The sequence below is a fragment of the Spermophilus citellus genome, assembly GCF_964194105.1.
Source record: "Spermophilus citellus genome assembly, chromosome: 10".
Classification (NCBI taxonomy): domain Eukaryota; kingdom Metazoa; phylum Chordata; class Mammalia; order Rodentia; family Sciuridae; genus Spermophilus; species Spermophilus citellus.
Genome location: NC_138197.1, coordinates 38654614 through 38682262, shown reverse-complemented (window position 1 = coordinate 38682262; position 27649 = coordinate 38654614). Strand labels below are relative to the sequence as shown.

Sequence of the window (27649 nt, the reverse complement as noted above, 5' to 3'; positions counted from 1 at the left end):
TCCAATTATGGAAATATGATCCTCATGACTATATTCCAAATAAGATGCACTGTACATTTCCAAACATCAACAAACTGCTCTCAGTGGTTGTCTCTGGGACGAGGGACTAGGAGATTGGGACAGTGGAGCTGCGAGAGGGGGGCATTTACGTTTGAGTTTTTTTCCTTGTGCTTTGGTGCGCGCTGGGCCTCACAGAGGCGTGAAGGCACAGCTGCAGACCCTCGGGCTGCCTGCAGTCTCGCGCCCACGCCTCCCCTGCAGCGCGCACAGCCCGGGGCAGGCAGGGTGGAGCGAGCTGGGTGAGGAAGCCTGAGAACGCGGGCTCATACCGGGGCTCTGCACTGGGTGCCTGCAGTCTCCGCGGCTAACGGGTACACGGTTCTTGCCGATGCCACTTGGTTGGACGTTCCCGGGAAGCAGCTCCGGGTTGCAGGGCAGGAACGTGCCCTTCCCCCGCGGCAAACTTTCGGTCGTGCAACGGAAGCAGGAACTTGCTAACCACAAAACCCGCCCGGCGGTTGCTGGAGCTGCGGAGCATCCTCTCCCCGCAGTCCTCGCCTAGACCTCCGCCGCGGATTCGCTGGTACTTTATGCGGGCGCATCGGATCTGTCTTTGCTTTCAAAGGGGAACTGGGACCCCCGGGGTCCTCTCGCCACCAGGTAAAGGTGTTTTCGTCCTCCTCTCTCGACTGGCCCCTAGAAGCGTCGCTACCTGCAGAAAGAGGAGCTCTGTTCCTTTCCCAGGGCCGAGTTCCTCCACTCACACCGAGCATCCGAAGATTTTTGTGTCACTGCAGTATCCCAAAGGGGATTGCCAGGCAGGGTCAGAAGCACCTGCCTTAAATGGCACCAGCTCAGCACTGTTATCAGAGGGAGAGGCGGAAGAATAATTCAGTGAGCAACATACCTTTCTTCAAAGGAAGGGAAATTTCCCCATGTTTTCTTATATGGTTTATTTACATTTTCCTACCTTCCTAATCGTACAATTGTACTAATTGTGCAGGTGCTTCTGCAGTTCTAAGCACCCTGATAAATTAGAGTATGCTGTGAGTAAAATGATTTCCAATATTTCAAATAGTCATGTACAAATAAATCTCAGTGATCCATAAGCTGGAGTAAAGGCTCATGTACTTTCTCTCTCCTACCTTAACCTTTCCCCCATCTGCCAGCCGAACAGCTTGACCTTTAAGGCCAAAATAATAATGGGTTAGAAAGTAATCAGTTGGAGTTGTAGCTCAGTGGTAGTGTTTGCCTAGCAAGCACAGGCCCCTGGGTTCTAGTCCCAGCACCACAAAAATAAATGGATAATCAAATAGACAAAAAGAGGGAGGCAGAGCACAGCTTCATGTTTTTTTTTTGTTTGTTTGTTTTTTGTTTGTTTGTTTGTTTTGGGGGTTTTTTTTAGCTTCTTTAATGAGATAAGCTCTTTAGAACTTCTTGCAGTGCAGGTGCTATAAAGATGCTGCATAAAGAGAACCCTCCTGTCCCATCTCTCATAGTTCAGGTTTCTTAGCAGGGAAGAGACTAATTAGAATCCAGTGGAAAGTAAGATATTTGCCTGTCTTTCTCTAGTTTCCTTTGGGATAGAAAACAGGCATGTAGACTGTAGCAGCATAATAAGTAACTAGTGCCAAGATTTTTAACCTGAGGAATCCGTGATACTCAAAGAGTCTGTGAATAGAATTCAGGAATCTATGAACTAAGGTGAAAAAATGTGTTATTTCACTAACCTCTAAGTGAAAGGTAGCATTTCCTTCAAGAGGAATATAGGCAAAAGCCACAGTAGTAATAACAGTAGCTGTGATTTGCCACCCGTAGGTATCAGACTTTTTCATGTATGTTACTTGTTGCATGTATCTCAAAATATTATTATTTTTTTTATTTTTTTTATTGTTGGTTGTTCAAAACATTACATAGTTCTTAATATATCATATTTCACAGTTTGATTCAAGTGGGTTATGAACTCCCATTTTTACCCCGTATACAGATTGCTGTATCACATCAGTTACACTTTCATTGATTTACATATTGCCATTCTAGTGTCTGATGTATTCTGCTGTCTATCCTATTCTCTACTATCCCCCTTATTTTATTTTCTTGTTGTAGTTGAACACAATACCTATTTTTATTAAATTATTTAATGTGGTGCTGAGGATCGAACCCAGGGCCTCACATGTGCTAGGTGAGCACTGTACTGCTGAGCCACAACCCAAGCCTCAAAATATAAATTATGGCAGTTATGGGGCTGGGTTTGTGGCTCAGCGGTAAAGCATTCATTTGCTCAGCAGCTGCGAGGCCCTGGGTTAGATCCTCAGCACCAGATAAAAATGAATAAAAATAAAGGCATTGTGTCCAACTACAACTAAAAATAAAGATTTGTTTAAAATTATGGCAGTTATTGGATGTACCAGTTATCATTTAATTGGTTAATAAAGAAGTACATAGCCGGGCGCTGTGGCTCAAAGTTCAAAGCCAGCCTCAGCAAAAGTAAAGCATTAAGCAACTCAGTGAGACCCTGTGTCTAAATAAAGTACAAAATGGAGCTAGGGAGGTGGCTCAGTGGTTGAGTACCCCTGAGTTCAATCCCCAGTTTAAAAAAAAAAAAAGTATCAGTAGTAGTGGTAGTACATATATGCCAGACATAGTGACACACACCTGTCATCCCAGCTACTTGGGAGCCTGAGTCAGGAGACTTGTAAGTTCAAAGTCAAGCTGGGCAATTTAGCAAGGCCCTGTGTCCAAAAAAAAAAAGGCTGAGGCAGTGATGCGGTGGTAGAGCATCCCTGAATTCGGTCCCTAGTACCACACACACAGCAGCACATATATATCACACAATGTCGGGTTTTTTATTCTAACTGCAAATGGGAATAATAAGGGGATCTATCTCATTAGGATTCTTGTAAGGATTAAAGACATATGTGTAAAGTGCTTAGGATGGAGACTGGCATGTGAGAAACCATATTACCATTTTATTATATACAGAAGTTGAACATAATAGCAAAGGAGGTATTAGACTTGTTCTATTCCTATAGACTGATTTTTTTAACCTTTTAAAAATATATTTATTTTTTAGTTGTAGGTGGACACACAATATCTTTATTTCATTTTTATGGGGTGCTGAGGATTGAATCCAGTGCCTCACGTGTGCTAGGCGAGCACTCTACAACTGAGCCACAACCCTAGCCCTATTTTTTTAACCTCTTTTGTATTTTTTTTTAATAAAGTTTATACCTCACATGGGTTTACTCTACATGTTTTATAATTCTACCATGTTTTTTAATTAATTGATTTATTTCTCAAGTATTTTTCTAATAGGTTAGACTTTTTTATTGCAAGAACATAAGCATGAAAAAATAGAGACATGAGTAGTTGCAGGCTAATTTTTTTCCTGCATAAATGAGTCTGAAGTATGAAGGTTAATATGGAATCTTCTCAGATTTTGTTCCACCATCCTTACCATCTTACCTTTCTTCTGGTTGAGGTGAGAAGTTCTATCGGTTTTGATGGATATGCAATGAAATGTATCCACCATTGTAATATCATACAAAATAGTTTCACTGCCTTAAAAATCTACTGTGCTCCACTCATACATTCCTCTTTTCTTTCTGGTAAGCACTGTCTCTCTAGGTTGGCTTTTCCAGAGTGTCACATAGTTGGAATCACATCAATTCAGACTGGCTTCTTCTTTTACTAAGCAATATGATTTGATCATTTCCTTTTGTTGCTGAATAATATTCCATGGTATAGTTGTATCTCGTTTTGTTGATTCATTCACCTATTAATGAACAGTTTGTGTCCAGTTTGGGGAAAATTATGAATAAAGCTACTATAAGCATTCTTGTGCAGGTTTTTGTATGGATGCAGTTTTTAACACATTTGGGTAAATATATAATAGGACAATTGCTTAATTGTTTGGTAAAACTATATTTAGCTTTGTAAAAAACTACGTGAGTTTTTCCAAAATGATTATACCATTTTGCATTCTTATAAGCAATGAATAAAACTTCTTATTGCTCCATATCATTGACAGTATTTGCTATCATCACTTTTTGGATTTTAGACATTCTTATATGTGTGTAGTGGTATCTCATTTGAATTTGCAATTCCCTAATGACACGTGACATTGAACACCTTATGCTTATTTGTCATCTATGTATCTTTGGTGAGGTCTATGGAAATCTCCTGCCCATTTTTTAGGGTTTTTCCCCCCTTATTATTGAGTTTTAATTGTTCTTTGTAAATTTTGGATACCAGTCCTTTATCAGATATGTTTTCAAATAGTTTTTCGAAGCATATGTTTGTCTTTTCATTCCTTTAACAATGTCTGTTATATAGAAAAAGGTTTTAATTTTTTAAATTTATTTTTTAGTTATAGGTAGACACAATATCATGAAGATTTTTTTTTCTTTTTATATGGTGCTGAGGATTGAACCCAGTGCCTCACACATGTTAGGCAAGCGCTCTACCTCTGATCCACAACCCCAGCCCCAAGGTTTTAATTTTAATGAAACCCAACATTGATTTTTTTTTCTTTTATGGATTGTGCTTTTGGTATTGTATCTGAAAACTCATCCTTTAGTCTGAGGTCACAAAGATTTTTCTCTTATATTATCCTCTCAGAATTTTATGGTTTTGTGTTTTACATTTGAGTTAATGATCCATTTTGAGTTAGTTTTAGTACAAGATATAAGGTCGTGTCAAGAGTTATCTTTTGCACATGGATAGTCAGTGATTCCAGCACCATTTTTGAAAAGACTACCTCCATTGAATTGACTTTGCTCCATTATCAAGGATAAGTTGCCTGGATTAGTGTTTGTCTCCTGGGCTTGCTATTCCATTTCATTGATCTATTTTCCTATTCTTTTTCGAGTACCACACTTTTTTGATTACTATAATTTTTTTTTTTAGTACCAAGGATTGAACTGAGGGTGCTTTACCACTGTACTACATCACCAGTCTGTTTCTTTTTTATTTTGAGGTCTTGCTAAGTTGCTGAGGGTGCACTACTGTGCTCGGCTACTATAGCTTTATAATAAATATTGAAGTCAGATAGTGTTGGTTCTCCAGCCTTATTCTTCAGTATTGTGTTGGCTAGTCTAGGTCTTTTTGCACTTCTATGTGAACTTTAAAATCAGTTTGTCGGTATCCACAAACTTTTTTGCTGGGATTTTGATTGAGGATGTATTGAATCTATAGATTAAGTTGGGAAAAACTGACATCTTAACAGTGTTGAGGCTAGGGATATAGCTCAGTTGGTAGGGTTCAATTCCCAGCACTACAAAAAAAAAAAAATTGCATTATTGGGCTGGGGTTGTGGCTCAGTGGTAGAGCACTTACCTAGCATGTGCAAGGCCCTGGGTTCGATCCTCAGAACCACATAAGAATAAATAAAGTTAAAATATTGTGTTCAATTACTTATAAAAAATAAATATTTTAAAAAATAATGTAAGATCTTCCTATTCTTGAACACGGACTCTCTCTCCATTTACTTAGATCTTCTTTGATTTCTTTCATCAATATTTTATAGAAACATTTTAAAGACTATTTTAAAAAAATTTTTTAGATATTGATGGACCTTTATTTTATTCATTTATTTATATGTGGTGCTGAGAATCGAACCCAGTGCTTCACACATGCTAGGCAAATGCTTTACCACTGAGCCACCACCCTAGCCCTTAAAGACTATTTTGATAAGTATTTTTCAATGTAACTGGCTTCCTTAGTAATCCTATATATTTCATCTTATGCTTTTTAAAATGTGTATCTCAGGATAGTTCCTAACCTTCCTTAAACTATCAAAGGGATTTGTGACCAAAGAAAGGTTAAAAAGAAGCAGTAATTCTGTGCTAAAGCTATCATTCAGTCAACATTTGTAGTCTGGAAATATGGGAGTAGGTGAGTGAGTGTATAATAATATTATCTTGTCAGTTTAACGTTTATTTTTCCTGAAAAAATTGGCTTTTCCAATGGAGTTGGCATTATACATAGTGTAACTTGTATTTGGGGGGGGGGGGTGCCAATAAGTCTTTTCCATAAACTTTCCCTCAAATGAACCAGAATATTCCCTCTACTGACCAGATAATCCCTAGATTTAGATTATTAGATTTATCTGCCTCCATTCCAATGTATAAAGAGAGGCAACAGTAAGAAAATCTTCCTCTACTTCCTCATTTACAATGAGGTAAAAATAAGTTTTGTTTTGTTTTTTAGTAGGGCATGTGGCTCATGTCTGCAATCCTAGTAATTCCAGAGGCTGAGGCAGGAGGTTTGCAAGTTTGAGGCCAGTCTGGGCAATTAGTGAGACCCTGTCTCAAAATAAAAAAACATCAAGGGCTGGTGATGTAGCTCAGAGGTAGAGCACCCCTGGGCTTCGTCCTCAGTGCTGCAAAAGAAAATGTGTGTGTGGTGGGGGGATGCTCTTTTGCAGGGCTGCTATAGGATTAAAGAGTGTGATATATGCAAATTGTTTAGCACGATGCCCCCCATCCAGTAAATGATTTTAAAATCATGTTATTGCTGAGAAAGGAAGTGTGCTCAAACCTAGTATCACTTTTTCTTCAGTAACTAGAAATTTTGTGTTCTCTCTCCTCTTAGTTAGGAGAGGCAAGAAGAACTAGAACTCAGACTTCTATTTATACCTCTTCATTGGTACTGTCAGCTTTTAATCATCAACAGGATAGTATTTGTGTTTGCGCTTACTCGTTATTTGCCAAGTTTCTAATGAGTGTTGGTCTCAAATATATTAAGGGTGAAATAAACAAAACATACTTGTTTCTGTCTGTCCTTCTCTAGGTTGTATGTGGGTCATTTTCATTAATTGAAATATTTTTTTCCCTTGGTTTGTAAAGGAAACAAAACTGATTGATGACTTTCTATTTTTGTTCTAGAGAGAAGTTCTATCATTTGTGCAAGCTTTCTGAAGCAAACTGAGATCACAGAAAGAGTCATTCTTAACATTTGAAGACCAAGACTAAAGTGAAATTTAAAATGTTCTTCAGGGAAGAACGAAGCTTGACCTACACTTTGGTGATAATTTGTTTCCTGACTTTACGGCTGTCCGCCAGCCAGAATTGCCTCACCAAAAGTCTAGAAGATGTTGTCATTGACATTCAATCATCTCTTTCTAAGGGAATCAGAGGCAATGAGCCCACATATACAATAACTCAGGAAGACTGCATTAATTCTTGCTGTTCAACAAAAAACATAACAGGTAAATAACATGGCAACCCTTTATTCCATGTTTTAATAAGCATCTGGTAGATGTGACATAATCATCTGGTAGATGTGACTGAATAATTTTTTTAATATTTAATTTTTATCTGTAGTTGGACACAATACCTTTATTTTATTTATTTTATGTGGTGCTGAGGATCGAACCCAGAGCCTTGCACATGCTAGGTGAACGCTCTACTGCTGAGCCACAATCCCAGCCCTGGAACTGAATAATTTATACCAGTGATTCTCAGTGGGGAAGAAAGGTGGGTGACAAAATCACTGAGGAATTTTCCACAGGTGTGCCTTCCCCTCCTCTAAGCTGTGTTAACTTTACTGATGAATTTGTGTGTACATCCCTCAGGTGATTGGGTAGACAAGAGTTTGAGAATCACTGGTGTTTTATTCTAACAGGCCTTGTTTGGCCTGTTGAAAACAAAAATTGTATTTAAATGCTTAGTTGCCATCATCATGAAGTACTGGGATATAGTGTGATGTTACAAGAATATGTAAACAGAACAAAGGAGTTGAGATGAAAAGTAAAGGTCCTAAGCGCTGGGGGTAGTGGCGTGTGCAGCTTGGGAGGCTGAGACAGGAGGATTGTGAGTTTAAAGCCAGCCTCAGGAACTTAGCAAGACCCTGTGTCAAAATTAATTAATTAATTAATTAATTGAGAGAGAGAGAGAGAGAGAGAGAGAGAATTTTTTTTAGTATTTATTTTTCAGTTCTCGGCAGACACATCTTTGTTTGTATGCGGTGCTGAGGATCAAACCCGGGCTGCACGCATGCTAGGCGTGCGCGCTACCACTTGAGCCACATCCCCAGCCCCCTGTGTCAAAATTTAAAAGAAGGGGCTGGGGTTGTGGCTCAGTGGTAGCGCACTTGCCTGGTGTGTATGAGGCACTGGGTTCAATTCTCAGCACCACATATAAATAAATAAAATAAAGATCTATCAACAACTAAAAACCACATTTAAAAAAAGGACTGAGGATGTGGTTCAGTGGTTCAGTGCCCCTGGGTTTAATTCCCAGTATAAAAAAAAAAAAGTCAAAGTCATAACTCATTCCATTAGATTTAAAATCTAATCAGAATTTGACTTTTAAGTGGAAGCACAAAACCTTCACTTTATGAGCCTCCCTGAGCTGGCACAACACAGAATGAAGCCACTGACCACTAGGTAATTGCAGCTTCTAGGACTCTGCAGAGGCAGGGAGTTATTTAGGGACCATGCACATGACACAGAAGGAAACTGAGTCTGATATGTTTGAACAATGCCTTTATATACTTTAGACTTAACATCTGCAACCTGAAAAGAGAACTACATATCTAAACAGTGGTTGTTTTTCAGTTTTTCTTATGTCTTGTCCTAGTTCTCTCAATGAAAAGACAACTATATTTATTGAGCACCTAATACCTCTCTAAGTGATGTAGACAAAACAGTGAATAAGATGGACAAGGTCTTGCCATTAAGGAACCTAGAAGAGCTAGTGAATCCTGGACCAGTGCTTCTTGACTTATTAGCCAACCAAAGCATATGTTCACTCTTGAATTTTTACTTCCTTTTCTTTCTATAATGATTATAGTATAATAAGGAATATGTATGTAGTCTTTATCCCTGGTTCCTGGCACAGAGCTCCTAAAAACCTTTGGAATTTCCTGAGTGATATGAGCACACATCTTTTGTTATTTATAACCCTTTTAACCATACCTGAATTTGTGCTAATGAAGCTACTCTTGACAGCTCCCTAGATTGCTTCTAGATAAGTGCTAATTGCTAGAAAGGCCACTTCATCAGAATCTTGGAAATTTCAAGCCTCCCACCCACCCATCCAGGAAAGGCCTAGAGATTGATTGAATCACATTGGCCAATAATTTAATCATGTAATAAAACCTCCAGGGCCTGGGGTTGTGGCTCCGTGGTGGAGTGCTCGCCTCGCACTGTGAGACCCTGGGTTCGATCCTCAGCACCACATAAAAATAAATAAACAAAATAAAGATATTATGGCCATGTATAATTAAAAAAAATTAAAAAAAATAAATAAAATAAAACCTCCATATAGCCCCCTATGTATGATTTGGGGGAGTTTCCAGGTTGGCGAACACATCCATGTGCTAGGAGGGTAGTACACACCACTTCCTTAAAAACAGAGGATACTATACTCGGGACCCTTCCAAACATCATCCTGTATGCCTCTATCCAGAGATTTATTTATCTTTCTGTTAGCATGCACAAGACCCCCTGGGTTCAATCCTCAACACACCAAAAAAAAAAATCATTTTTATCTTTTTAACAACTATAATGGTAAATATAGCATTTACCTGAGTAAATACCATGAGCCATACTAGGAAATTATCAAATTTGAAGGGTAGGGTTTTGGCAGCCCCTGAATGTGTACCTAGACAGATGGTCCTGTAATATGGAGGCCCAATGTTTGCTACTGGCTTCTGAAGTGAGGGCAGTCTTGTGGGACTGAGCCCTTAAACCCTGGAGTCTGATGCCAATTCTAGGTATTTGAGTCAGAATTGAATTGAATTATTGGGTATCCAGTTTTGTCAGAGAATTAGAGAACTGGTGTGGATGATACTGTATTCTTGGTGTCAGTAGGAAAAACCCCTTCAGGGATCTCTAACTAAGCAGTGTGCTTTTGGATACTGTATATGACAGAATTTTAAATTCTTACTTTTTTTAATGTTGATAAAAACATTTATGTGAAATAGAAAGAAACATAACCTGCAAACAGGACTGAATGCTCTCAGTATTTCCTGGCACTCTAGGGAACTGCATTTCTCCTCAATTCTAAGAAACGAGGGTTTGCTGTTTTTATTTTACCAGCACAAGTGCTATTACCACTTACTATAAGCAAAGGTACCTGAGGGATATCAGTTCATGGATCTCAAACTTTTCCCTCACTTATTAAGCAATGTCTTTTTTTTTTTAACTGTTTACGATTCAAAAGACACTTTGATAATTGGCTGATAGCCATGTACTCTAAAAAATGCACATAAACACAAAGGACCCCAAATTTTGCAGCTTATGGCTTCTTTATTTTACCTAAGTGCCAAAAAGAATGTACTGCAGATAACACATTTTTGAGAAATGAAAAGCAGGAATCTCTCTTATTCCCTGAGTAGTGAAGAAATGATGATAAAACCCTTGCAGAAGCTAAAAATCTTCATTCTCACCTAGAGATCCGGGTTGATCCCTAGCCATTTGCTGGTCTAGAAGAAGTGGTAAAAATGATAAGGGAAATAAGGAAAGCCAGAAGAATGATATTTGTTTGGATATGAGGTGTCATCCAAAAGCTCCTGTTAATGCAAGACTATTCAGAAGTCAAATGATTGGATTATGAGAGCTATAACCTAATTAGTTCATCCTAGATTGAATGGACAGACTGGGTGTAACTATAGGCAGGTGGGGCTTGGCTGGATGGGACAGATTACTGGGGCTTGCCCTGGGAGGGTTTATCTTCCCTGCATCGGCTTAGCCTTCTCTCTCTACTTTTTCTCTGCCATGAACCAAGTAACTTTCTTCGTCCATGCCCTTCTGCCATGATGTTCTGCCTTACTTTGGGTCCAAAGTAATGATGCTGGCCCACCATGAACAAAAACCCCTGAAACCATGAGCCAAAATAAACTTTTCCTCAACTAAGTTGTCCTTGGTCACAGCAATGAAAAGCTGACTAACATAATCTGATAAAAATAATCCTCCTGTAGTCCCAGGAGGATTGCTTGAGGCCAGGCATTCCCCAGGGAACCGAGCCTGGACCCAGCAAGATCCTGTTTCCTTAAAAAAAATTAATAAATAAAAAGATGGACATTGTATTCCATGTACTACTTGAATCCTTTGTGGAAAGAGGCATCGTATTTATGATGACTAATTTACTCACTCCACCCTGACCCAGTTTATACATGTCTTGCAATAGAAGAGATACATGAAATTATTAGAGTTTGAGCCATTTCTTAATGTCCAGCCAGTTGGAAGTCGTGTAATGACTGCAAAATTAGCACGTCGATGCATATTTTAACAAATGGAAGGTTTATTCCTAAGGAATTAAATGTACCATTAAGAACTGGTTTTGTCAAAAAAAAAAAATAACCTTAACTCAGATTTATAAACCCAACAAGGTTTAAAATTGCTTTACACAACTAAACTAAGAAAAAGGAAACGATTCAGTGGCCAACAGGCAAGTAAACAAACCGAACAAAGGTGTTTATATTGGACTCCAAAATAAGTGAAGCTCTTCCTTCTTGCCCTGCTGTTGAGAAAGTCTATTTCAAAATTATGCTTATAAAACCTTTCATTGCAGGGGACAAAGCGTGTAACTTGATGATCTTCGACACCCGAAAAACAGCCAAACAACCCAACTGCTACCTGTTTTTCTGTCCCAGTGAGGAAGCCTGTCCACTAAAACCTGCAAAGGGACTTATGAGTTACAGGATAATCAGAGGTAACAAAAGCATGTTTCTTTTTCTTTTGTGATTGGAATCAAGGATATGGTTTCTATGGAAGATTTTTACTAGAATCTAAATAAACTACCAAAAGGGTTCACATGTATTTCACTTAGGCAAATTCAATTTATTAAGCCAAAATTTGTTTTCCAATGAAAGACCTGTAAGTGATAATATTTTGTTTTGTTTTTACATTTATATGATAAAAGGTACACAGATTGCTCATGAAAGTCTTTTTTTTTTTTTTTTAATTAATCCAGGTTCACTCTACCGCTAAGCCATATCCCTTCCCCTTTTTTATTTTTTCTTTTGAGGCAGGGTCTCACCAAGTTACCTAAGCTGATCACAAACTTGTGATCCTCCTGCCTCAGTTCCAGGTAGCTAAGATTTTAAATGTATGGCACCCAGACTTTTTTTTTTGCTTTTGTGTGTCTGTGTGTCTTTGTATGTATGTGTGTGTGTTACTGGGGATTGAACCCAGGGCCTTGTACATGTGAGGGAAGCACTCTACCACCTGAGCTCTATTCCCAGCCCTGGTTTTTGTTTTTAAGTTCTTCTTTAAAACAGTGTGAACGACACTGGAAGTACACAAGTCTCTGGGGCAACTATTTTTAAAAGGTTAAGATCTATATAAATATATAAACTTTTAGTATATCTTAAGTTTTCATTATTTTATAATATTATCTGAAATAAAATTCACTGGATTTTGTTATCTAGAACTAGAGGGACATTCAATCAAGAAATATTCACTAAACATCTACTATGTGCTAGATTCTACGCAAAGCACTTGTGAAATTTACATATTAGTTTAGAATGTAAAAAGTGATCAGCTAATAAAATGGATGATTACTTAGATACGTCTTTCTGGGATTTTGGCATGTTAAGTTTTTCAGGATGAAATGCTTTCTGTATCAAATTTTCTTTAAGTTTTAGAAGTGTTTTTTAAATCATACCCTTGATTATTAATATTCTATTTATTCAATAAATAACATTATTTAGCATCTCCTGTGTGCCAAGCACTTTTTTATTTTGGTGCTATCAGGGATTGAACTCAGGGATGTTCAACCACTGAGCCACATCCCCAGCTTTTTTTTTTTTTTTCTTGCTAAGTTGCTTAGGGCCTATCTAAATTGCTGAGCCTGGCTTGAACTTGCAATTCTCCTACCTTAGCTTCCTGAGCTGCTGGGATTATGGGAATCTGCCATCATGTCCAGTGTGCCAAGCATTTTTTACACCCTAAGTAAACAACACTAACCATGAAAAAGAAAGTTATCACTTCTGAAATTTAGGAGAAAGAGATAATAACCAGAATAAACAAATAATTAAGAAAAATATATGGAGAGAGGAGGGGAGGGAAGGAGAAGTACTGGGGAACAAAATTGACCAAATGGTATGCCTGTACAAGAATATAACAACAAATTCCACTATTATGGGTGACTATAGTGCACAAATAATATATATACATATATATATTTATATGAAGAAAAATATAAATGTATAATCATAAATGCCTTGCAGAGACTTTGGATTGGATAATGTAATAGATAATCACTGAGTGGACCCTCTTAATCAGGTGATCAGAGAACGCATCCATGAAGAGGTAACCCCTAAACTAAGATTTGAACATGCAAGGAGAAGGGAGAATACCTTCCAGTCCCTGATCCCCAGACAGAATGGTCTTGGAATGTCTGAAGAACAAACATCTTATCCCAGCCGGCAGATACAAGATGAGCTGTGCAGAGAGTGATATGCAAAAAGACAGGAACCCAGATCACATAAAGCTTTGCAAGCCAGAGGAGGGGGTTTTTATTCTACCAAATGTTAGAAAGTTGTTGGAAGTTAATTAGGAATGTCCCCTGGTGTTTTAAAGGTGATTTCTCAATGCTTATTGTGACTGCTCTCTCAGGAAAAGAACAATATAAAGACTGATGAGGGGAGAGTGAGATTTAGACGAAAGACAATGGTGTTGGGGACCAGGGAGGTGGTAGAGGAGATGGAAGGAGGAGTGGACCTAGAGGCTGTTCCTGAGATAGAATTGACAAGACTTGCTGATGGCACGGATGTCAGGGACCAGGACTAGGAAAGTGAAAGAGTTGAGTCCTACTTTTGAACTTGAGCATCTAAATGGATGGAGACATTACTTAGGCAAAATTTTAGAACAGTTTTAAGGTTGAGAGGTGGAGTGGAATCAAGGGTTTCTCTCTTGCCTGCGTTAAGTGTGAGGTTCTTTATTTGTTGCTGAGGAGGGTACCTGGGACTGTCCTCAGGGACACTCAACCACTGAGACACATCCCCAGCCCTATTTTGTATTTTATTTAGAGATAGGGTCTTACTGAGTTGCTTAGCACCTCACCATTGCCGAGGCTGGCTTTGAACTTGCAATCCTCCTGTCTCAACCTCCTGAGCTGCTGGGATTATTGGCATGAGCCACCATTCCTAGTTAAGTAGAAGGTTCTTTGGGGAATGATACTGCTCCTGATACAGCCTGGGTGATGGCATCACTTTGTCTCCCAAGTGAGCCTGTGTTTAAGTTTTGTTCATGAGCAAGGAAACCTGCTATATCAATTATTCCTTTAATCATGAGCATGCAGCATGGATTCTTTGTATAAATAATAATCTGTTTCTGGAATATGGTAGAAATTATAGTTGAGTTTGTTTTTTAATGTTTATAATACTTCTGCCAGGTGCGCACCTGTAATCCCAGCAGTTTGGGAGCTTGAGACAGGAGGATCACGAGTTCAAAGCCAGCTTCAGCCATGGCAAGGTGCTAAGCAACTGAGTAAGACCATTGTCCAAATAAAATACAAAATAGGGATGGGGATATGGCTCAGTGGTCAAGTGCCCCTGAGTTCAATCCCTGGTACAAAAAAAAAAGTTTATAATACTTCTATAATATTGTTGATTTTACAATGCACCACGAAAGAGGAAATATGTGATAAAGATCCTCATCAGTGGGAAAGGAAGGAAAGAAAGGAAAGGAAGCTTGGCATGCTTATAAGTGTTCTGGGGGCAAGTGTGAGACGATGAAGTGGAATTAGAATCAAACCATTCTTATGTCAGCCACCAGGGGGCAACATCAGCCCAGAGCAGATTGATAGACATTTAGGGGCAAAGTGGCACCAATCCTACCATGCAAAGAACTGTTTATATATACAGTGTGTGTACAAGTTATGTCCTTAATTCTATTTATGAATATACCTATGTTGATAGATCAAGAGTACCCCCATTAAAAACAAATTACTGGGCTGGGGTTGTGGCTCAGTGGTAGAGCACTTGCCTTTAATGTGTGAGGCCCTGGGTTCGATCCTCAGCACCACATAAAAATAAATAAATAAAGATATTGTGTCCAACTACAACTAAAAAATATTTTTAAAAAAATGACTGGCATGATCCTGTAATTCCAGCTACTCAGGAAGCTGAGGCAGGAAGATTGCAAGTTTAAGGCTGGCCTGGGCAACTTAGCAAGACCCTGTCCCAAAAACAAACAAAAAAACAAAAAAAGGAGGGCGGGGGAAGGAGGGGCTAAGGTATGGCTCAGTAGGAGAGTGCTTGCCAAGCATGTGTGAGGCACTGGGTTTGATCCTCAGCACCACATAAAAATAAATAAAATAGGGCTGGGGATGTGGCTCAAGCGGTAGCGCGCTCGCCTGGCATGCGTGCGGCCTGGGTTCTTTCCTCAGCACCACATACCAACAAAGATGTTGTGTCCGCCGAGAACTGAAAAATAAATATTAAAAATTCTCTCTCTCTCTCCCCTCTCTCACTCTCTCTTTAAAAAATAAATAAATAAATAAATAAATAAAATAAAGGTATCATGTCCATCTGCAACTAAAATAAATAAAGAGGGGGGTGTAGCTCAGTGGCAGAATGCTTATCTAGGGTTCATGATGCCCTGAGTTCAGTCCCCAGTACGACCAAAATAAATAATGAAATATCAGTTTGGGGACATATTGAACAAGAGCATATGTTTGTATTTTTAAAAATTATCTCTTGGCCAGGCAACTGGCACACATCTGTAATCTCAGCAGCTGGGGAGTCTGAGGCAGGAGGATCACAAATTCAAAGCCAGCCTCAGCAAAAAGTGAGATGCTAAGCAACTCAGTGAGACCCTATCTCTAAATAAATATTAAAAAGTGACAGGGGGCTGGGGTTATGGCTCAGAGGTAGAGCACTCGCCTAGCATGTGCAAGGCCCTGAGTTCGATCCTCAGCACCACATAAATAATAAATAAATAAAATAAAGGTATTGGGTCCAACTATAACTAAAAAATAAATATTCTTTTAAAAAAATGGTGGAGGGGCTGGGGTATAACTCAGTGGTTAAGTGCCCTGGGTTCAATTCCTGGTACCAAAAAAGAAAAAAATATCTGTCTCCTATTTGAAGTAAAATTCAATGTAGATATATATTTAATGGTTCATATCTGGAGGTACTCTTATTTCCTATATTCAATTGACAAATATTTACAGACTAAAAATTTGAAAGATGACAGTGGACTTTGTTCATTCTATAAACCCATCACAGTTTGGTTTATTTAATCTTTTTTTATAGTTTTAAGGTATGTAATTTCTACCCAGGACTGGAAGAATAGATTTCAGAAATAAAACAGATTGGAACTCTGCTCAGCTAATCTCCATTAGCTCATCTCCATAAAGTAGTCGCTCTTTGTTTGTGAAGGGGAGGCTGTACTGGAGATTGAACCCAATGGTGTTCTATCACTGAGCTATATCCCCAATCCCTTTTTTATTTTATTTTGAGACAGAGTTTTGCTAAGTTGCCAAGACTGGTCTCAGACTTATGATCCTCCTACCTCAGCCTCCTGAGTCATTGGGATGACAGGCAGTCCTTCATTATTATGTTTTTTAATGTTTTCAGTTGTTGAGGGACATAATACCTTTATTTTGCTTATTTAGGGTTTTTTTTTTAAGTGGTGCTGGGGTTTGAACCCAGTGCCTCATGCATGCTAAGCAAGTATTCTGCCACTGAGCCACAATCCCAGCCCCCAGTCCTTCATTTTTTGACTCAGCGAAGTCTATTGGAAAATGAAACTCAAAAGAGTTGAGAGCAGAGGGCTGTTTCTCAGCTCCTTCTATGGTTTATCTCTGTGACTGAGAGAAAGTGCCACGCCTCAGTGCAAACACCAGTGGAAGAGGTAAATGGAGCAGGTGTGGAGATCCCTTTGGTCTTCTAGGAACTTTGCCAATACAAGGATCTTTTTTTTTTTTTTAGTTGTAGATGGACACATGCCTTTATTTTGGTTATTTATTTTTATGTGGTGCTGAGGATCAAACCTAGGGCTTCACACATGCTAGGCAAGTGCTCTACCACTGAGCCACAACCCCAGCCCTCCAATACAAGAATCTTATCAAGAAATGGGACTATTTGTCTTTTTGGTGTTAAGATTTGAGTTCTTTATGTGTCCTAGAGATTAGTGCTCTATCTGATGTGTGTGTGGTAAAAATTTGTTTCCAAATTGTAGGCTCTCTGTTCACCTCACTGATTGTTTCTTTTGCTGAGAAGCAGCTTTTTAGTTTGAATCCATCTCATTTATTGCTTCTTGGTTTCAATTCTTGCACTATAGGAGTCTTATTAAGGAAGTTGAGGCCTAATCCAACATAATGGAAATTTGGGCCTACTTTTTCTTCCATTAGGAGAAAGGTCTCTGGTTTAATTCCTAGGTCCTTGATCTACTTTGAGTTGAGTTTTGTGCATGGTAAGAGATAGAGGTTTAATTTCATTTTGTTACATGTGGATTTCCAGTTTTCCCAGCACCATTTGTTGAAGAGGCTATCTTTTCTACAATGTATGTTTTAGGCACCTTTGTCTAATATAAGATAATTGTAATTATGTAGGTTAGTCTCTGTGTCCTCAATCAACATATATATATATATATATATATATATATATATATATATATAATGTTCAACATCTCTAGCAATTAGAGAAATGCAAATTAAAACTGCTCTAAGATTTTTATCTCACTCCAGTCAGAATGACAGTTATTAAAAATACAAACAACAATAAGTGTTGGCAAGGATGTGGGGGAAAGGCACACTCAGACATTATTGATGGGACTGCAAATAGGTGCAGCCAATATGGAAAGCAGTATGGAGAATCCTTAGAAAACTGGGAATGGAACAGCCATTTGACCCAGCCATCCCCTTCTCTGTCTATACTCAAAGGACTTAAAAGCAACATACTACAGGGACACAGCCACATCATTGATGTGTTGTTTATAGATACACAATTTACAATAGCTAAATTGTGGAACCAACCTAGATGCCCTTCAATAGATGAATGGATAAAGAAAATGTGTATATATACACAATTGAATATTATTTAGCATTAAAAGAGAATAAAATCATGGCATTTGCAGGTAAATGGATGGAGTTGGAGAATATAATCCTAAGTAAATTTAGCCAATCCCCCCCCAAAAAAACAAATGTCAAAAGATTTCTCTGATTTATGGATGCTGGTTCGTAATGTGGTTGGGGGTGGGGCATGGGAGGATGCGATGAATACTAGATAAGGCAAAGAAGAGGGAGGGAAAGGGGGTAGGAAAAGTTGGTGGAATTGATGGACATCATTACCCTAAGTACATGTATGAAGACACGAAATGTGTGACTCTGCTTTGTATACAACCAGAGATGAAAAATTGTGCTCTATATGTGTAATATGAATTGTAAAGCATTATGCTGCCATATATAACAAATTAAAATTTAAAAAAATAAATATAAAATTTTAAAAAGAAGAAATGGGACTAAGCTAAGCAAGGTGGTGCACACCTGTGATCCCAGCTTTTTGGGGGGCTAAGGCAGGAGGATCTTAAGTTCAAAGCCAGCCTCAGCAACTTAGCAAGGCCCCAAGCAACTCAACAAGACCTTGTCTCTAAAATATTTAAAAGGGCTGGGGATGTGGCTCAGTGGTTAATTACCCTGGGTTCAATTCCTGGTACCAAAAAAAAAAAAAAAGTATTACATATTACTTTAGGAAAAGGCCTTGGCTTTCCTTTATTTCTGAATTTGCATGCTCGATAAAGAAAAGACTATTTCAATCATTCTTGTTAATGGCTTTATTTGCCTTGTGATATCACACACATTAGAGCATATTTACCTATATAGTTTCTCTTTTTTTCCCTCAAGCTTTAAAATGAAACCTGCTGTGTCATTATCTTTTTTTTTTAGCTTTGAAGGTCAAACTCAAGGCCCTGTGCATGTTAGGCAAGTGCTCTACCATTGAGCTACTCCCATCAAGTCTTTTTTTTAAATATTTTTTTTAGTTGTAATTGGACACAGTACCTTTTATTTATTTATTTTTATTGCTGAGAATTGAACCCAGTGCCTCACATGTGCTAGGTGAACATTCTACTGCTGAGCCACAGCACCAGCCCAAGTCTTTTTTTTTTTTTTAATACCTGAATTCTCTCTAAAGATACAGGTAGTTTTCTGATGTTGAAGTTATGAATGTGAACATGACCTGTACTAAAAATGCTCCTATTCTGCACTGTTAGAGGAAAAAGGAAATTCAGGCATCCAAATTCTACTTTAGAGTACTATATCCTAGAGCAGGTGTCTGCCAATGTTTTCTATGAAGGTTTGACTATTGTAGACTTTTAAGGCCAATATTTTAAGCAGTGTGGGGCATACATGATCTCTTGTACCTATTCACCTTTGTCCTCATATATAAAAGCAGACATAGACAACATATAAACAAATATATGTGTGTACCAGTAAATCTTTATTTATGAATACTAAAATTTGAATATTGTATAATTCATGTGTTACAAAATATTATTCTTTTTTTGTGTGTGTGTGTTTTTCTTTTTTTTTATTGGTTGTTCACAACATTACAAAGCTCTTGACATATCATATTTCATACATTAGATTGAAGTGGGTTATGAACCCCCAATTTTACCCCAAATGCAAATTGCAGAATCACGTCGGTTACACATCCACAATTTTACATAATGCCCTATTAGTAATTGTTGTATTCTGCTGCCTTTCCTATCCCCTACAATCCCCCCAAAATATTATTCTTGTTTTGATTTTTTCCAACCATTTGAAAAATGTAAAAACCATTCTTGGTTTATAAGCCATACAACAGGCATCAGGCCAGACTTGGCCATTGATCCATAGTTTGCTGGCCCTGTCCTACATAGATTGATAAATGATAGCTCTGAAGGGCCACCTAGGGGTATGAGGCTTAGAGAGTAGCCACAGGATATTACAAGTATGAAGTTGCCCCTGGATCTGTTAGGAACCCGGGGGGGGGGGGGGGGGGGGGGGACTCGTTTAAAAACTGAGATGGATGGGATTTGAGGAAGAAGGGAGTCAACCAATAAAAGCCAGGAAATTCCTCAGCCTCTTTCCTTGTGTTTTCTGCAATTCTGATCTAAGCAAAATGACTAGCCAAGTAGCAGAGTAATTCAGACGATCATTTGCTGCCCTTGATTACCTGAACAAGCTTTTCTGGTTTGAGCTGTGATAGGTGGTGTGTGTGATCAAGAGCCAGAGTCTAAGCTTTCTCCGGCAGGAACACATCTGAGGCTGGTTCTTCCTCCACAGGAATCAGGACCATGAGGTTTTTTGCTCTTCTGATTGTCAGTATGTCTGTCCCATCCTCCTCCTAACCTAAGACATTGATTATAATGTTCTAAGCTTTGAGAGTCAAAATTGAATCTCCCAGGTAGCCTTCCTCCTGAGTACAGTGCTGGAACTGTGCACCCCTGGTGTTTGCTTGAGAAATGTGATCAACCTTCTGCTGCTGCCTTGGTTCAGTGTGCTGAGACCAGATCCAGCCCTCTCCTCCTTCCTGTTAAAGGACATCACAGGAATCACAGTTCAGTTCTTCCCTGCTGAACCCATCACCTCACTTTCCCACCGCTCCTACGTAGCCTTTCTTGCCTGCCCTGTGCCCATGCTATGAAATCTGTCCTAATAATTACTTGTCATCTGAGTCCCAGTTGATATGTCCTGCAGGAGCTCGTGCCTCACAGCAGCCTTCTCCCTGCTAGTCCTCAATTTGCTCCTGTCACCTTGGCCCAGCTCTCTGCCCTTGCCCCAGCCCCATCTTCATAACCATCCCCATCTTCCTAACCCTCTTGTTGCCCATGCCAAGCTCCTCTTAGCCCCCTGCTTTACTGCTCCTATCTTTTTCTTAATTTACCTGAAGTGCCTCCAGACATTTCTTCTGTTCCATCAGAGTAGAAATAAAGCATCGGGCAGAGAGGCAATATCATCAGATTCTGATTTAGCAACTTGTATTTTTCCTTTTTGTACATATTTCAGTGGAATATCAAGTATCAGGGCCAAGGGTGTAGCTCATGGTAGACTGCTTGCTTCTTAGCACTCCAGGCCCTGCATTCAGTCTCCAATTTAAAAAAAAAAATCAAGTATCGGTTATCAGTTGGAAGATAAGTTTAAACAAGCTGTTGTGTCATATTTTTTAAGCCACCCTAGCATGGACATATTTAAGTCTCCTTTTGTTTACATTTTCAGATTTTCCATCTTTGACCAGAACTGATTTGCCACACCAAAAGTTAGCACAAGAAGATGATCTCTTCCATGGCCAGTCTTCACAAGCGGTCACTCCCACTCTCCCTCCTCTGACAGGTAATTTGAAGCCTACTGATCTCTTATGGAGAGATGCACTTTCTCAGAAGTCTGGATCCCCGGGTCACTTGCAGAAACTATTCAAGACTGATCAAACAACTACACGGATCTCTGTTTATAAAGAGAATGTCCATTCTCAGAATTCACAGTTTTCCTCAGAACTAGAAATAGCTCATCCACTGCCTGAAAATGCAGCTACCTTCCCAGCTCCAGGGGCTGCTGCTGCTTCTCTGCCTGACACCTCTGCTCCTCTGAAACCTGCAGTTCTTCTACTGACCAGTACTTCAGTGAGACCCTCTGTGACTTTCCAACCATGGGTGGTCACCACAGCTCCACCTGTAACTACTGTCACCTCTCAGCAGACCAGAGCCCCCATTTCTACAGTTTTTACACATGCCATGGTTACACCTCAAGTTAAAACTACAGTAGCGGTTCCAATTACCATCTTTCAAGCATCTACAGACTTGACAGGCACCTCAGAAACTGTGCCCTTTAGAGAAATGCTGACTTCAAACCTAAGGTCTGGGCATAAATCTGCTACACTTTCTTTGTCAAATGTGGAGTCTTCTGCTACAAATAAAACTGCTTTTCAGGACAATGGGAAGGCTAGCGTAGGTGGTTCATCACTAAGCAGAGTTCCAGAAAGCCCATATAGCCTTCCATTTGAAAAGTGGCTCCTCATGGGTACCCTGCTCTTTGGTGTTCTGTTCCTGGTGATAGGCCTCATCATTTTGGGCAGGATGCTCTCAGAATCCCTCCGCAGGAAACGGTACTCAAGACTTGATTACTTGATCAATGGAATCTACGTTGACATCTAAAGGCAAAAGTAGCTATCTCTTGATTATTTAGTAATTGGAAGCCAAATGCAGTGAATTTCTGCTGACTTGCTGGTCTCAATAGGAGATTGTAGTCTGAATACCAGAAAATGTCCCTTACCAATTTCTCTTTGCTTGTTTTTTTTTTTTTTTTTTTTTTTTTTTTTTGAGGAGGGAGAAAAGAAACCGAATTAGCTAATTTGAATGATCTGTCTCTAAAATACTGACTGAAAATAAAGCTCTACCTAAAGTAATAAAGTGTGATTGCCATATAAATTGGGAAATTCAGCTGGCTTTTTGCAAGGAATAAAGGTTAGGACGTCTAGATTCCAATTTGTTAATATTTCTGGTTCCAGATAAAGTCTACTGTTTATGATATTAGTTTTAATGGATTTGATTTTCTTTTTATATGAATTCCAATAAAACTTATTCCAGATGTATTTCCTTCCAATTAAATATTTGAATAAATCTTTTGTTACTCGGTAATGTTCTCGTAAGTGACATGTCCAGCTGGATAACTTTCAGTTTATTCCCACCAGCAATATGATGAAATGATGAAAATATGTGTTCCAAGTTAAAATGACAAATCCTTCTTTTCCCGTCAAGGAGCAAAGAGGTTCCTCTGGGAAACTTTTAGCAGAATATCAGCCTATATGGAGACAACGATTAAAGCCAATTCAAATAAATGGCCAAATCCACTTGGGGTCTGTTCTTTTTGTATTAACATTTTCTTAACTTGTACTAACTTTAAGATGTACCAGTATTATTTATAATTCTTTTTCTAAACATCACCATCAGCCAATTTTATCTTTATTTGGAACAGCATCAGAAGTAATATAAAACACTTATATTGGTATGCTATAATTTTTATTGGTTGGTATTACTGAAATTTCTGAGAAATGCTTATAAAAGAGTTTGCCAGACAAGTTAAAGTTGGGATAACTGAGGCTACGAGGCCACCCAGGTCAATTTGACATGCCATCTCTCTGAATGTGGGTCTGTTTTTCTGTAAAACAAGAAGTTTGGGCTCTTCAGGTATAAACAGGATTAAGATAAAAATGAATTTCAGATGAGCAGTTTATACAGTGAGCACTAGAGGGCAGTAGCTGGTTAATAAGCATAGCCATGGAAACAAAGGTAGACAATGACAAAAATGGGCTCCTCTCTTCTCACTCCTCCTTCCTCACCTGTTCCATTCCCTCTGCTCTCCGGCTGCCTCTCCCCCTTCCCCTTGGTTTATGGTTAAGCTCATAAAGCATATTAAGAGGAAAGCTAGCCTATTGAAAATACTACTTTTCATATATTTTGCAGCTTATTAACAGCTTGACACAAATCTCCAAGGGGTTTACATAAGCTTTAAGTAGGTTGAATAAATAAAACCTTGAGTCAATTTAATTTAACAAGTATTTATTGAATATCTACATGTAGACCAGAATCAGATTAGTTAACCAAGTACCTTGGAATTTTAAAATGTCTCCTCTCTTTGATAATGGATTTGAAGAGTGAAAATAAGGCTTTCTGTGGGTGTTTGTAAAAGATTCTGGTTCTCCTGTTGTTTTCTGTTCACTTTCTTGGGATCTTTGTGATGGGGAGACTAGACAGGAGGCTGTAGTAGTTAGTAGTTCAGATGAGAGAGACTGTGGAGATGTGAGTTGTAGAGAAGAATCTGAATTTAAGACTAAAATTAAGGGGGGAAGATTCCTGCACTTGGTATGTATTTATTTTTGAGATGGGATCTTACAGTGTTGCCCAGAATAGCCTTGAACTTTGAGGCTCAAGCCATTCTCCTGCCTCAGTCTCAATAGTAGCTGAAATTAGAGGAATGCACCACTGTGATTGGTTGTTCTCAGATGGCTCTAACAGTGACTAGCCTACTCAGCCTCTTGGACAAATCTCGCTGAATTATGAGCCCTCTCCTTTGATTTGTTGGAAGGAATGGTAGCAGACTAGAACAGGTGAGAAGACTAGGAAGGACCCCCTGATCAAAAATATCCTCTCTTCAGCCAGGTGTGGTGGTGCCCACCTGTGGTCCCAGCTATTTGGAAGGCTGAGGTAAGAGGATTGCTTGATCCCAGGAGTTCAAGTCTACCCTGGGCAACATAATGAGACCCCTGTCTCAAAAGAGAAAAAAAAAATTCTTAATTCACCAACATGACACTTATCCAGGATTGAGAGACTGCTTAAAACAGCTAATGACTAAAGGATGAAGTTTATAGCTTATTCATCCCAGATGAATTCTGCTGCATTCTGGTTTCTCCATTACCCCTGACCCGAAACTCCTTGACTTCCAGATTGCAGAGCTACCACTTATCTACCCAACAGCCAGCCCCACTTTTGCCTGTTTTGTTACAAATTGGAAGTGCCAGATTCTCTTTCCCAGCTCCCTTTGCAGTGAGGGTTGGTTATATGACTAAATTCCAGATGAGTAGAACCCTGCTGGGAGCTTCTAGGAAAGCTTGTTAAGAGCATGGGAGCAAAAAGAGCTTTGCTCTTTAAGTCTTGCTTGGGATGATGGATGTGATACTTGGAGCTACTGCAGCCGTGAGAGAATAAATATTAACATGCTAAGTATAGCAATGGGATATGGAAAGGGACTGGTCCCCAATGCCTTAGCTAAATGACAAACTAACTCTGGAACTGCCAATGTTAATTTTGTTCTGTGATAATCTCTAACATCTCTGCTTTTAGTTGAGTATTCCATTACTTAATAATGATAGCAAATGCTGATAAGATCCTTACACTAGGTGTCTAGAACACTTTCATATGCTAACTCATTTCATTCTTACAATAACTTTTTGAAGAATTTTTATCCTTATTTTGCAAGTGAGTAAATTGAGGCAAAGAGAAGCATAAGTGGGGCTGCTGTCGCAGCTCAGTGGTAGAGCACTTGCCTAGCATATGTGAGGCACTGGGTTTAATTCTTAGCACCACATTTAAAAAAATAAAGACATTTTAAAAAGAGAAGTATAAGTGACTGGCCTGAGGTCACTTGCCCAGGTGGTCTGGTTCCAGAGTTCTCACTAAGTTCTTATATTTGGAATGATACACAGTGAATCAAAAAAAGGTTTGTAGTGGACAAGGCATATTCTAGATATCACCTTTTAAATAATTTTGGGATGAATGCTAACCTTGGGTCAAAAGCATGGAAATTCAGAGGTCAGTGGTTTCATTCTGGAATAGGTGTCATTCACTTTCTCAGCCACTGAGAGCCCATCATCTCATCTGGTCACTGACAACATGTGCCAAGGCTAAGGGTCACACTCCAGAAGAGAGAACCATTCTGTTCCCCTCTGTCCTTTCACTGTCAATAGTACCACCTGCCACCCAATCTCTCCTGCATTGAGCAACTTCATAGTCACATTATAATTTCTCTTCTGCCTCAGCCTCCACATCCAATGTTTACCATATCCCCATTTTCTTTGAAAGATGCATCTCAAAGTTAGTGATTCCCACTGGCACTCGTGTTTGGTCTTTGCTGTGGTTTGACTGTGCTCCTCAAAGTTCATGTGTTAGAAACTTAATCTCCATTGCAACAGCGTTGGGAACATGGGGACTTCAAGATGAACAGAGTGCACTGGGGATGCAGCTCAATAGGAGAACTCATGCTTACCACCAACAAGGCTCTGAGTTGGATACCCAGCATAACATTAGAGAGATGATAAATTGTGGTATAAAGGTATATTAAGGGGCTGGGGATGTGGCTCAAGAGGTAGCGCTCTCGACTAGCATGCGTGAGGCACTGAGTTCGATTCTCAGCACCACATAAAAATAAAATAGAGATTTTGTGTCCACCTAAAACTAAAAAATATTTAAAAAGGTGTATTAATAATTGTAATGCAAAAAAAAGAGAGCTCAAGTATAATGGCATAATTTGCTGTGAACATACTTTATATGCAGAGTTATGAAAAATTGTGCTGTGAATGGATAATTATGAATGAAATGCATTCCACTATTGTCATGTATGAATTAATTTTTTTAAAAAAAGCAAAAACAAATAGACCATAGGACTCCACCCTCATGAATGAATTAATGCCCGATCATGGAAGTGGGTTAGTATTTGCAGGAGTGGGTTCCTGAAAGGTTGAGTTTGGTCCCCTTTCCTCTTTCCCTCCTACTCTTGCTCTCACTCTCTCTCTTTCATGCATATGTACCTATGTGCTCTGGAGCTTCTGCCTTCCAGGAAGGAATATGCAGCAAGAAGGTCCTGACCAGATACAGTCCTGTAACCTCCAGCCTCCAGAACTGTAGGAAATAAATCTCTATTCATTATAAATTATCCAGTGTCAGGTATTCTGTTGTAGCAGTGCAAAATGTCCTGTCACCCTACTTGCTTCTCCTTACTCAGTTCCCATGTCACACATTTCCTCCACACAATTTCAAGTTCCCTTAAAAGAACACCACCCGGGCAGTAACTCAAACATTATGCTCTGTGCCCTCCTACCACCTATAGGGGTGATAACCAACTCAGTGTGGCATAGCAAGCCTCCCCATGTTCCAGCTCCAATCTAACCATCCTCCATCTGCCTCCTTTCTCACAAAACCTAAGCTGTAGCTACACAACCCCTTTCATCATTTCTCAAATATGCCAAGCATTTTGATGAGCCATGCTATTCCCTCTGCCCTTTCCCCTCTTCACTGGGCAAATTTCCTCTCATCCCTCAAGACCAAGGTCAAACATCACCTTCAACATTGTCTCCAGTTTCTCCCAGGGGAGGTATTATTCCTCCTGGATTACTGACACAGCTCTTGATTTATACCATGAGCAAAATACTTCCATAGTATCTTCTATCAGTTTATATATTACACTGCTAGACTGATCTGCTAGTGTTTCTCTGCTGCATCTATGCTTAATAGTGTGTCTGGCACATAGTCGACACTCCATAAATGATCTCAAGTGAATTTAAAAACCTATTTGTAGAAGATCGTTCCTTTCAGCAATGGGCAGTAATAGGAGTTGGCTGTGTGTGCAACAGCTTCTATATCATAAAGAGAAAATTCAATCAAGACTCCACTTACATGGATGTTTTAGGAGAATGGAATAAAATCCAGGTGCGCAGTAATAAAGTATATACTCTCATTTTAACTGAGACCATACACTGGGGGATTGGTAGAGAAGCAATTGATTGATTTTGTTCATTTCTCTCAGGGCTGAGACAGCACAGTTTACTTAGCCCATGGAGATAATTAGCCAACAGAATAAATTTTTGTGCCCTTATATTTTTGGTTAATTTATAATTAAAGTAATTTTAGAGTCTTTTTGGAGCCAAAACAAAGCTCATAATCTGTTATTTGTTTCCCAACTATATCAGTCAATGAAAGAGCCCAAATTAAAACCTAGTGCTCCAGCCAGCCCATTCAATATTTCTCCACTGCACAGTAATGTGAATGGGGTATGTCTCTATAAAAATAGTACCTCTCGGAACACATACCGGGGCATTCAGAGGGGGAGGATTCACTTTAAAGTTTCAATCTCAATATATATATTATGCAAAATTACAATTTCTTTTGTAAACATTTGTATTTGCTCTGTTCTTAATAAGAAACAGTCAACACACTTGTAATTCC

General features: G+C 39.1%; 1 protein-coding gene across 1 annotated transcript; it reads left to right on the top strand.

Moving 5' to 3' along the window:
* Positions 1 to 138: 138 nt before the first annotated feature.
* On the top strand, positions 139 to 22557 carry MANSC1 (MANSC domain containing 1). Its single transcript, XM_081311860.1, has 4 exons — positions 139 to 660; positions 6888 to 7210; positions 11520 to 11660; positions 21156 to 22557. Exons 2-4 carry the CDS (start codon positions 6988 to 6990, stop codon positions 22085 to 22087), a joined length of 1296 nt encoding a protein of 431 aa, XP_081167986.1. The 5' UTR covers positions 139 to 660; positions 6888 to 6987; the 3' UTR covers positions 22088 to 22557.
* Positions 22558 to 27649: the final 5092 nt, after the last annotated feature.